This window comes from Scyliorhinus torazame, chromosome 7, assembly GCF_047496885.1.
Source record: "Scyliorhinus torazame isolate Kashiwa2021f chromosome 7, sScyTor2.1, whole genome shotgun sequence".
Classification (NCBI taxonomy): Eukaryota; Metazoa; Chordata; class Chondrichthyes; order Carcharhiniformes; family Scyliorhinidae; genus Scyliorhinus; species Scyliorhinus torazame.
In genome coordinates, this window is record NC_092713.1 from 3,032,907 (window position 1) to 3,045,751 (window position 12,845).

General features: G+C 49.3%; 1 protein-coding gene across 3 annotated transcripts in view; it reads left to right on the plus strand.

Annotated features, from left to right (window-relative positions):
* The first annotated feature begins 3,776 nt into the window (after positions 1–3,776).
* The window catches only part of LOC140426007 (guanine nucleotide exchange factor VAV3), a 705,672-nt gene continuing 696,603 nt past the window's right edge, over positions 3,777–12,845 (plus strand). For all 3 annotated transcript variants that reach the window (XM_072510280.1, XM_072510278.1, XM_072510279.1), the window contains exon 1: positions 3,777–5,076. In XM_072510280.1, the coding sequence (XP_072366381.1) occupies positions 4,873–5,076 (204 nt within the window). In that variant the 5' untranslated portion in view covers positions 3,777–4,872. The remainder of the gene's footprint in view (positions 5,077–12,845) is intronic.

Consider the following 12,845-nt stretch of genomic DNA (forward strand, 5'->3'; position numbering starts at 1 on the left):
TGGTGTTGGATTATATTAATACTGGGAGAGTGCTGAGTTATAATAATGCTGGGATAGTGTTGGGTTATATTAATGCCAGGGCAGAATTCGGTTATATAAATGCTGGGATAGTGTTGGGTTATATTGATGCTGGGACAGTGTTGGGTTATATTAATGATGGGTCAGTGTTGTGTAATGTTATTGCTGGGATAGTGTTGGGTTATAGTACTACTGGGGTAGTGTTGGGTGATATTATTGCTGGGGTAGTGTTGGGTTATATTAATCCTGAAAAAGTGTTGGGATATATTAATGCTGGGACAGTGTTGTGTTATATTAATGCTGGGATAGTGTTGGGTTATATTAATGGTGGGATAGTGTTGTGTTATATTAATGCTGGGACAGTGTTGTGTTATATTAATGCTGGGATAGTGTTGGGATATATTAATGCTGGGACAGTGTTGTGTTATATTAATGCTGGGACATTGTTGGATTATATTGATGCTGGGATGCTGTTGGTTATATTATTGCTGGGACAGTTTTGGGTTCTATTAATACAGGGACAGTGCTGAGCTATATTAATGCTGTGACAGTGTTGGGTTATATTAATGCTGGGACAGTGCTGAGGTATATTAATGCTGTGACAGTGCTGAGCTATATTAATGCTGGGTCAGTGCTGAGCTATATTAATGTTGTGACAGTGTTGGGTTATATTAATGCTGGGACAGTGCTGAGCTATATTAATGCTGGGACAGTGTTGGGTTATATTAATGCTGAGACAGTGCTGAGCTATATTAATGCTGTGACAGTGTAGGGTTATCTTAATGCTGGGACAGTGCTGAGCTATATTAATGCTGGGACAGTGCTGAGCTATATTAATGCTGGGACAGTGTTGGGTTATATTAATGTTGAGACAGTGCTGAGCTATATTAATGCTGTGACAGTGTAGGGTTATCTTAATGCTGGAACAGTGCTGAGCTATATTAATGCTGTGACAGTGCTGAGCTATATTAATGCTGGGTCAGTGCTGAGCTATATTAATGTCGTGACAGTGTTGGGTTATATTAATGCTGGGTCAGTGCTGAGCTATATTAATGCTGTGACAGTGCTGAGCTATATTAATGCTGGGTCAGTGCTGTGCTATATTAATGCTGTGACAGTGCTGAGCTATATTAATGCTGTGACAGTGTTGGGTTATATTAATGCTGTGACAGTGTTGGGTTATATTAATGCTGGGTCAGTGCTGAGCTATATTAATGCTGGGTCAGTGCTGAGCTATATTAATGCTGTGACAGTACTGAGCTATATTAATGCTGGGACAGTGCTGAGCTATATTAATGTTGTGACAGTGTTGGGTTATATTATTGCTGTGACAGTGTTGGCTTATATTAATGCTGTGACAGTGCTGAGCTATATTAATGCTGGGACAGTGCTGAGCTATATTAATGCTGGGTCAGTGCTGAGCTATATTAATGCTGTGACAGTGCTGAGCTATATTAATGCTGGGACAGTGCTGAGCTATATTAATGCTGAGAGTGCTGAGATATATCAATGCTGTGACAGTGTTGGGTTATATTAATGCTGGGTCACTGCTGAGCTATATTAATGCTGGGTCAGTGCTGAGCTATATTAATGTTGTGACAGTGTTGGGTTATATTAATGCTGTGACAGTGTTGGGTTATATTAATGCTGTGACAGTGCTGAGCTATATTAATGCTGGGACAGTGCTGAGCTATATTAATGCTGGGTTAGTGCTGAGCTATATTAATGCTGTGACAGTGCTGAGCTATATTAATGCTGGGACAGTGCTGAGCTATATTAATGCTGTGACAGTGTTGGGTTATATTAATGCTGTGACAGTGTTGCGTTATATTAATGCTGTGACAGTGCTGAGCTATATTAATGCTGGGTCAGTGCTGAGCTATATTAATGCTGTGACAGTGCTGACCTATATTAATGCTGGGTCAGTGCTGAGCTATTTTAATGCTGGGTCAGTGCTGAGCTATATTAATGCTGTGACAGTGTTGGGTTATATTAATGCTGGGACAGTGCTGAGCTATATTAATGCTGGGTCAGTGCTGAGCTATATTAATGCTGGGTCAATGCTGAGCTATATTAATGCTGGGTCAGTGCTGAGCTATATTAATGCTGTGACAGTGTTGGGTTATATTAATGCTGGGACAGTGCTGAGCTATATTAATGCTGGGACAGTGCTGAGCTATATTAATGCTGGGTCAGTGCTGAGCTATATTAATGCTGGGTCAGTGCTGAGCTATATTAATGCTGGGTCAGTGCTGAGCTATATTAATGCTGTGACAGTGCTGAGCTATATTAATGCTGGGTCAGTGCTGAGCTATATTAATGCTGTGACAGTGTTGGGTTATATTAATGCTGGGACAGTGCTGAGCTATATTAATGCTGGGTCAGTGCTGAGCTATATTAATGCTGGGTCAGTGCTGAGCTATATTAATGCTGGGTCAGTGCTGAGCTATATTAATGCTGTGACAGTGTTGGTTTATATTAATTCTGGGACAGTGCTGAGCTATATTAATGCTGGGACAGTGCTGAGCTATATTAATGCTGGGTCAGTGCTGAGCTATATTAATGCTGGGTCAGTGCTGAGCTATATTAATGCTGTGACAGTGCTGAGCTATATTAATGCTGGGTCAGTGCTGAGCTATATTAATGCTGTGACAGTGCTGAGCTATATTAATGCTGGGTCAGTGCTGAGCTATATTAATGCTGGGTCAGTGCTGAGCTATATTAATGCTGTGACAGTGTTGGGTTATATTAATGCTGGGACAGTGCTGAGCTATATTAATGCTGGGTCAGTGCTGAGCTATATTAATGCTGGGTCAGTGCTGAGCTATATTAATGCTGGGTCAGTGCTGAGCTATATTAATGCTGTGACAGTGTTGGGTTATATTAATGCTGGGACAGTGCTGAGCTATATTAATGCTGGGTCAGTGCTGAGCTATATTAATGCTGGGTCAGTGCTGAGCTATATTAATGCTGGGTCAGTGCTGAGCTATATTAATGCTGTGACAGTGCTGAGCTATATTAATGCTGGGTCAGTGCTGAGCTATATTAATGCTGGGTCAGTGCTGAGCTATATTAATGCTGGGTCAGTGCTGAGCTATATTAATGCTGGGACAGTGCTGAGCTATATTAATGCTGGGTCAGTGCTGAGCTATATTAATGCTGTGACAGTGCTGAGCTATATTAATGCTGGGTCAGTGCTGAGCTATATTAATGCTGGGACAGTGCTGAGCTATATTAATGCTGGGACAGTGCTGAGCTATATTAATGCTGGGTCAGTGCTGAGCTATATTAATGCTGGGTCAGTGCTGAGCTATATTAATGCTGTGACAGTGCTGAGCTATATTAATGCTGGGACAGTGCTGAGCTATACTAATGCTGGGTCAGTGCTGAGCTATATTAATGCTGGGTCAGTGCTGAGCTATATTAATGCTGGGACAGTGCTGAGCTATATTAATGCTGGGTCAGTGCTGAGCTATATTAATGCTGTGACAGTGCTGAGCTATATTAATGCTGGGACAGTGCTGAGCTATATTAATGCTGGGTCAGTGCTGAGCTATATTAATGCTGGGACAGTGCTGAGCTATATTAATGCTGGGGTAGTGTTTGATGATATGACTAAAGGCCGTTCTGCATTCACAGAGGGTGAGGCACAAAGCTCTGGTTAATGGGTTAAAGCTGAGACAATGGCCATGCGCGCCCCCGCGCTCCCCATGCGCGCTCCCGCCGTCCAGCTGCGGACGGAAGCGGCAGAGCCGAAAGAGAAAGTAACGGGTCACCTGGAGCTGGGAGACAGAGAGAGACAATAGGGTTAGAGAGGCAGGGGGGAGAATGAGTGAGAGAGAGAAGAGAGCAGAGATGGTGGGATAGTTAAAGAGACAGAGGGACAGAGAGAGAGAGAGAGAGACATGCAGCAATAAATAGAAAGAGAGGGGAGGACAGTGAGTCTGTGAGAACCGAGAGCGGAGCACTGCAGCCGTTCGAGTGAGAGAGAGAGACAGAGAGAGAGGCAGAGAGAGAGACAGAGAGAGGCAGAGAGAGAGACAGAGAGAGGCAGAGAGAGAGAGAGAGACAGAGAGAGGGAGAGAGAGAGAGACAGAGAGAGAGAGGGGCAGAGAGAGAGAGACTGGGAGACAGAGTGAGATAGAAACAGAGACAGAGAGAAACAGAGCGTGGAGACAGAGAGAGAGAGACAGAGACAGAGAGAGAGAGACAGAGAGAGACTCACAGAGAGACAGAGATAGATAGAGAGAGACAGAGACTCACAGAGAGAAAGAGAGAGACAGAGAGAGAGACAGAGAGAGAGATAGAGAGACAGAGATAGAGATAGAGAGACAGAGAGAGAGACAGAGAGACTCCCAGAGAGACAGAGAGTGAGAGTCAGGGAAAGAAACAGGAGACAGAGAGACAAACAGTGAGAGACAGAGAGTGAGAGACAGAGAGAGACAGAGTGAGACAGAGAGAGAGAGAGAAACAGAGAGAGAGAGAGAGAGTGAGTGAGGGTGACACAGAGTGAGTGAGTGTGATACAGACAGAGGGAGTGTGTAAGGGTGAGACAGAGGGAGTGTGTAAGGGTGAGACAGAGAGAGTGAGTGAGGGTGAGACAGAGGGAGTGAGTGAGGGTGAGACAGACAGAGGGAGTGTGTAAGGGTGAGACAGAGGGAGTGAGTGAGGGTGAGACAGACAGAGGGAGTGAGGGTGAGACAGACAGAGGGAGTGAGGGTGAGACAGACAGAGGGAGTGAGTGAGGGTGAGACAGAGTGAGTGAGGGTGAGACAGACAGAGGGAGTGAGTGAGGGTGAGACAGACAGAGGGAGTGGGTGACACACAGACACAGGCAGAGTGAGGGTGACGGGGATGGAGTACTGGCGGCAGTGCGCGGTGTGGTTGATGAGCTGTGGGGTGCTGCCCCCGGAGCACAGGGTGAGCTGGCCGGGGGCTCAGCTCTTTGACTTGGCGCAGTCCCTGCGGGACGGGGTGCTGCTGTGCCGGCTGCTGAACAACCTGCAGCCCCGCTCCATCAGCCTCAAGGACATCAACCAGAGACCACACATGTCCCAGGTAAGGGGGAGGGGGCTGGGGGGGGGGGGCGGGGGGTGGAGGGGTGCCCGGGGGGGGGGGGGGGTAGTGGGGAGCCCGGGGGGGGGGGGGAGTGGTGCCCGGGGGAGGGTGGGGGGGGGGGGGGGGACCGGGTAAGCCCGACTGTGAGGAATAAGAGGGAACCCAGCCAGAGCCAATCAGACCTGGCCAAACTGAGCGGGTCCCCGAGTGCCCTGGTGCAGCCTCACCAGGTTGAAGAGCCGTTTCCCCCCTTTGCATGGGAAGAGACGGGGAGATTCCCGGAATCCCACAGAATGAGTGGGACTGGGATCCAGGTCACTTTCCTCATTCTCAATATCTGTCAAACTGCTAAAAGTAAGGAAAATGTGATTGGATTGAACATTCCGCCCAAAATATCGTTCCTGGTGAAGGTGTACATTGCAGTGTGTGTGATATACAATCACACGTACATTACTGTGTGTGTGATATACAATCACACGTACATTACTGTGTGTGTGATATACAATCACATATACATTACTGTGTGTGTGATATACAATCACCTATACATTACTGTGCGTGTGATATACAATCACATATACATTACTGTGTGTGTGATATACAATCACACGTACATTACTGTGTGTGTGATATACAATCACATATACATTACTGTGTGTGTGATATACAATCACATATACATTACTGTGCGTGTGATATACAATCACAGATACATTGCTGTGTGTGTGATATACAATCACACGTACATTACTGTGTGTGTGATATACAATCACACGTACATTACTGTGTGTGATATACAATCACATATACATTGCTGTGTGTGTGATATAGAATCACATATACATTGCTGTGTTTGTGATATACAATCACATATACATTGCTGTGTGTGTGATATACAATCACACGTACATTACTGTGTGTGTGATATACAATCACATATACATTACTGTGTGTGTGATATACAATCACATATACATTACTGTGTGTGTGATATACAATCACATATACATTACTGTGTGTGTGATATACAATCACATATACATTACTGTGTGTGTGATATACAATCACATATACATTACTGTGTGTGTGATATACAATCAAATATACATTACTGTGTGTGTGATATACAATCACATATACATTACTGTGTGTGTGATATACAATCACATATACATTACTGTGTGTGTGATATACAATCACATATACATTACTGTGTGTGTGATATACAATCAAATATACATTACTGTGTGTGTGATATACAATCACATATACATTACTGTGTGTGTGATATACAATCAAATATACATTACTGTGTGTGTGATATACAATCACATATACATTACTGTGTGTGTGATATACAATCACATATACATTACTGTGTGTGTGATATACAATCACATATACATTACTGTGTGTGTGATATACAATCAAATATACATTACTGTGTGTGTGATATACAATCACATATACATTACTGTGTGTGTGATATACAATCACATATACATTACTGTGTATGTGATATACAATCACATATACATTACTGTGTGTGTGATATACAATCACATATACATTACTGTGTGTGTGATACACAATCACATATACATTACTGTGTGTGTGATATACAATCAAATATACATTACTGTGTGTGTGATATACAATCACATATACATTACTGTGTGTGTGATATACAATCACATATACATTACTGTGTGTGTGATATACAATCACATATACATTACTGTGTGTGTGATATACAATCAAATATACATTACTGTGTGTGTGATATACAATCAAATATACATTACTGTGTGTGTGATATACAATCACATATACATTACTGTGTGTGTGATATACAATCACATATACATTACTGTGTGTGTGATATACAATCACATATACATTACTGTGTGTGTGATATACAATCACATATACATTACTGTGTGTCAGCAGGTAAGTGACGCTGTATTGGGGAGAGGGGCAACATCCTCTCCAAAGCCAACAGGGTCATTGTGGAGACATTAACCCCTCCACCCAGCCCTGCTGACTGGGACATGTCACTGTCTGGGGGATGGTTCACCGTCTGGGGGACGTGTCACCGTCTGGGGGACGTGTCACTGTCTGGGGGATGGTTCACCGTCTGGGGGACGTGTCACTGTCTGGGGGACGTGTCACTGTCTGGGGGACGTGTCACTGTCTGGGGGACGTGTCACTGTCTGGGGGACGTGTCACCGTCTGGGGGACGTGTCACCGTCTGGGGGACGTGTCACCGTCTGGGGGATGGTTCACCGTCTGGGGGACGTGTCACCGTCTGGGGGACGTGTCACTGTCTGGGGGACGGTTCACTGTCTGGGGGACGTGTCACTGTCTGGGGGACGTGTCACTGTCTGGGGGACGTGTCACTGTCTGGGGGACGTGTCACTGTCTGGGGGACGTGTCACTGTCTGGGGGACGTGTCACTGTCTGGGGGACGTGTCACCGTCTGGGGGACGTGTCACCGTCTGGGGGACGTGTCACTGTCTGGGGGACGTGTCACTGTCTGGGGGACGTCTGAGGCACTTCCTCAGTACTGACCCTCTGACAGTGTGGCACTCCCTCAGTACTGACCCTCTGACAGTGCGGCACTCCCTCAGTACTGACCCTCTGACAGTGCGGCACTCCCTCAGTACTGACCCACTGACAGTGCAGCACTCCCTCAGTACTGACCCTCTGACAGTGCAGCACTCCCTCAGTACTGACCCTCTGAATGTGCGGCACTCCCTCAGTACTGACCCTCTGACAGTGCGGCACTCCCTCAGTACTGACCCTCTGACAGTGCAGCACACCCTCAGTACTGACCCTCTGACAGTGCGGCACTCCCTCAGTACTGACCCTCTGACAGTGCAGCACTCCCTCAGTACTGACCCTCTGACAGTGCGGCACTCCCTCAGTACTGACCCTCTGACAGTGCAGCACTCCCTCAGTACTGACCCTCTGACAGTGCAGCACTCCCTCAGTACTGACCCTCTGACAGCGCGGCACTCCCTCAGTACTGACCCTCTGACAGTGCGGCACTCCCTCAGTACTGACCCTCTGACAGTGCAGCACTCCCTCAGTACTGACCCTCTGACAGTGCAGCACTCCCTCAGTACTGACCCTCTGACAGTGCAGCACACCCTCAGTACTGACCCTCTGACAGTGCGGCACTCCCTCAGTACTGGCCCTCTGACAGTGCAGCACTCCCTCAGTACTGACCCTCTGACAGTGCAGCACTCCCTCAGTGCTGACCCTCTGACAGTGCGGCACTCCCTCAGTACTGACCCTCTGACAGTACAGCACTCCCTCAGGACTGACCCTCTGACAGTGCGGCACTCCCTCAGTACTGACCCTCTGACAGTGCGGCACTCCCTCAGTACTGACCCTCTGACAGTGCGGCACTCCCTCAGTACTGACCCTCTGACAGTGCAGCACTCCCTCAGTACTGACTCTCTGACAGTGCAGCACTCCCTCAGTACTGACCCTCTGACAGTGCGGCACTCCCTCAGTACTGACTCTCTGACAGTGCAGCACTCCCTCAGTACTGACCCTCTGACAGTGCGGCACTCCCTCAGTACTGACCCTCTGACAGTACAGCACTCCCTCAGGACTGACCCTCTGACAGTGCGGCACTCCCTCAGGACTGACCCTCTGACAGTGCGGCACTCCCTCAGTACTGACCCTCTGACAGTGTGGCACTCCCTCAGTACTGACCCTCTGACAGTGCGGCACTACCTCAGTACTGACCCTCTGACAGTGCGGCACTCCCTCAGTACTGACCCTCTGACAGTGCGGCACTCCCTCAGTACTGGCCCTCTGACAGTGCGGCACTCCCTCAGGACTGACCCTCTGACAGTGCAGCACTCCCTCAGTACTGACCCTCTGACAGTGCAGCACTCCCTCAGTACTGACCCTCTGACAGTGCGGCACTCCCTCAGTACCGACCCTCTGACAGCGCGGCACTCCCTCAGTACTGACCCTCTGACAGTGCAGCACTCCCTCAGTACTGACCCTCTGACAGTGCGGCGCTCCCTCAGTACTGACCCTCTGACAGTGCGGCACTCCCTCAGGACTGACCCTCTGACAGTGCGGCGCTCCCTCAGTACTGACCCTCTGACAGTGCGGCACTCCCTCAGTACTGACTCTCTGACAGTGCAGCACTCCCTCAGTACTGACCCTCTGACAGTGCGGCACTCCCTCAGGACTGACCCTCTGACAGTGCGGCGCTCCCTCAGTACTGACCCTCTGACAGTGCGGCACTCCCTCAGTACTGACTCTCTGACAGTGCAGCGCTCCCTCAGTACTGACCCTCTGACAGTGCGGCACTCCCTCAGTACTGACTCTCTGACAGTGCAGCACTCCCTCAGTACTGACCCTCTGACAGTGCGGCACTCCCTCAGGACTGACCCTCTGACAGTGCAGCACTCCCTCAGTACTGACCCTCTGACAGTGCAGCACTCCCTCAGTACTGACCCTCTGACAGTGCGGCACTCCCTCAGTACCGACCCTCTGACAGCGCGGCACTCCCTCAGTACTGACCCTCTGACAGTGCAGCACTCCCTCAGTACTGACCCTCTGACAGTGCGGTGCTCCCTCAGTACTGACCCTCTGACAGTGCGGCACTCCCTCAGTACTGACCCTCTGACAGTGCAGCACTCCCTCAGTACTGACCCACTGACAGTGCGGCACTCCCTCAGTACTGACCCTCTGACAGTGCAGCACTCCCTCAGTACTGACTCTCTGACAGTGCGGCACTCCCTCAGTACTGACCCTCTGACAGTGCGACACGCTTTCATTCCCACATTGGAATTGTCAGCCTGGATTTTGTGCATGTCTCTGGAGTGAATTTTGATCCTGTGATGTGACTGAGGGAAAGCTGACTCCCCTGAGTGATAGGGGAGAATGGCCAGTGTCCGGTCGCCCTGTGGCAGGAGCATTTTATTAATTGAAGGTGACTCAAACATTGCTCCTGGAGCTGGGAAAGGGAAGTTGGAACGTTTCCTGTTTTTCAATCCATCCGTGTTGGCAGAAATGGATAATGTTTCAGTTCAATGTCCTTTCATCCGACCTGGAAACAGAACCAGGGGAAAGGTGTCGCTGGGGGGGGGGGGTTAGGAACCGGGGAATGGTGTCGCTGGGGGGAGGGGGGGGGGGGGGCGGCGGCCGGGGGGGGTGGGGGGAGAACCAGGGGAAAGGTGTCGCTGGGGGTGCGAGGGGGGGGGGGGGGCGGGGGGACCAGGGGAAAGGTGTCACTGGGGGTGCGGGGGGGGGGTTAGGAACCAGGGGAATGGTGTCGCTGGGGGGAGGGGGGGGGGGGGGCGGCGGCCGGGGGGTGGGGGGAGAACCAGGGGAATGGTGTCGCATTGGGGGGGGAGGTTAGAAACCAACAAAAGAGGAGGTCTGTGGTCAGGGGCCAGTGAGTTTAAACGGTGAATAGTGAGGATGGAGCTGTGTATATGGGATGGTATTGGGCGAATAAAGAAGCGAAAGGACGATGTGAATGGTGAATACAGAGGGACAGGGAAGCAAGGTGAAGTTGTAAAACAGAAAGGCATCTGGTGGGTGGGCTCGCATTGTGGAGGTGAAGGGAGGGCAGATCCCAGATTGGGAGGATTCCCAATCCGTGTCCAGAAAGGGATTGGCCATGCAAAATTTCATAGAATTTACAGAGAGGGTTAGTAAAGAGCGGAGAGAGAGAGGTGAGACTTCAGTAAAGAGCGCGGAGAGAGAGAGGTGAGACTTCAGTAAAGAGCGCGGAGAGAGAGAGGTGAGACTTCAGTAAAGAGCGCGGAGAGAGAGAGGGCGAGACTTCAGTAAAGAGCGCGGAGAGAGAGGGCGAGACTTCAGCAAAGAGCGCGGAGAGAGAGGGCGAGACTTCAGTAAAGATCATGGAGAGAGAGAGGGCGAGACTTCAGTAAAGAGCGCGGAGAGAGAGAGGGCGAGAATTTACAGGCAATTCGGCCCATCCAGTCTGCACCGGCCCTTGGAAAGAGCACCGAACTTAAGCCCACTCCTCCTCCACCCTATCCCCATAACGCAGTAACCCCACCTTGAACACCCGGAGCACCTGGAGGAAACCCACGCACACACGGGGAGAACGTGCAGACTCCACACAGAGTCACCCAGCGGGGAATCGAACCTGGGACCCTGGAGCTGTGAAGCAACTGTGCTAACCGCTGTGCTACCGTGCTGTCCAAATTGGACATGTGCAGTGTACAATATGAGGTAGCCTTGCCCAACATCAAGAATTTTGAGGCTCCGTTAATCCTGGGCTCACACAGCCCCTAATACTAACCCATTTCTGTCCCGCCCAGACGGTTCCTATCTCTGTAACCCCCCCGTACTCTGGTCCTGATAGCTTACACATCCCTCTTTCCATCCAGAATTGGTGGCTGTGCTTTCAGCTACCTGTGCCATGAGCTCTGCAACTCCCATGAACCCAGTCTTTAATCTGTCAGGAGTATCCTGTACTTTGTTCATCGTCCCTCAATTCTTGTGATACCAATAGAGCCTCGCAGTGTCTGTCTTTAACTGGGAGCGACCCGTTTTCAACAGGTCCGATCTCACTGAAAAACACTGTACTCTTTTTTAAAATTCACCTACCCTGCATTTGTGGGGGTGAGGCCCACGCAGACACGGGGAGAATATAAAGAACAAAGAACAATACAGCACAGGAACAGGCCCTTCGGCCCTCCAAGTCTGTACCGGTCAAGATACCACCCTTGGCCAAAACCCTCAGCACTTCCTTGTGCCGTATCCCTCTATACCCATCCTATCCATGGATTTGTCAAGATGCCTTTTGAGCTCCGTTAATGTACCTGCTTCCACAGCCTCCCCTGGCCACGCGTTCCAGGCACTCACCACCCTCTGTGTAAAAAACCTGCCTCGCACATCTCCTCGAAACTTTGCCCCACGGACCTTAAACCTCTGCCCCCTGGTGACTGACCCTCCACCCTGGGAAAGAGTGCCTGCCCATCCACTCTATCCATGCCCCCCATAATCTTGTAGACCTCAATCAGGTCTCCCCTCAACCTCCGTCTTTCTAATGAAAACAGTCCGAGTCTATTCAGCCTCTCCGCACAGCTAACACCCTCCAGACCAGGTAACATCCTGGTAAATCTCTTCTGCACCCTCTCCAAAGCCTCCACATCCTTCTGGTAGTGTGACGACCAGAATTGTGCGCAATATTCCAAGTGCGGCCTTACCAAGGTTCTATACAGCTGCAGCCTGACTTGCCAGTTTTTATACTCGATGCCCTGTCCAATGAAGGCAAGCATTCCGAATGCTTTCTGACTACCTTGTCCACTTGTGTTGCCACTTTCAAAGATCTGTGGACCTGCACGCCCAGATCTCTCTAACTTTCTAAATTCCTAAGAGTTTTGGTATATTCCCTCTCTATGTTAGACCTACCAAAATGCATTACCTAACATTTGCCCGGATTAAACTCCACTTGCCATTTCTCTGCCTGACTCTCCAACCTATCTATGTCCTTGAAATGAATGAAATGAAATGAAATGAAAATCGCTTATTGTCACAAGTAGGCTTCAATGAAGTTACTGTGAAAAGCCCCTAGTCGCCACATTCCGGCGCCTGTTTGGGGCGGCTGGTACGGGAATTGAACCGTGCTGCTGGCCTGCCTTGGTTTGCTTTCAAAGCCAGCGATTTAGCCCTGTGCTAAACAGCCCCTATTCTGTATCTTCTGACAATCCTCAACACTATCTTCCACTCCACCAACCTTGGTGTCATCCGCAAACTCC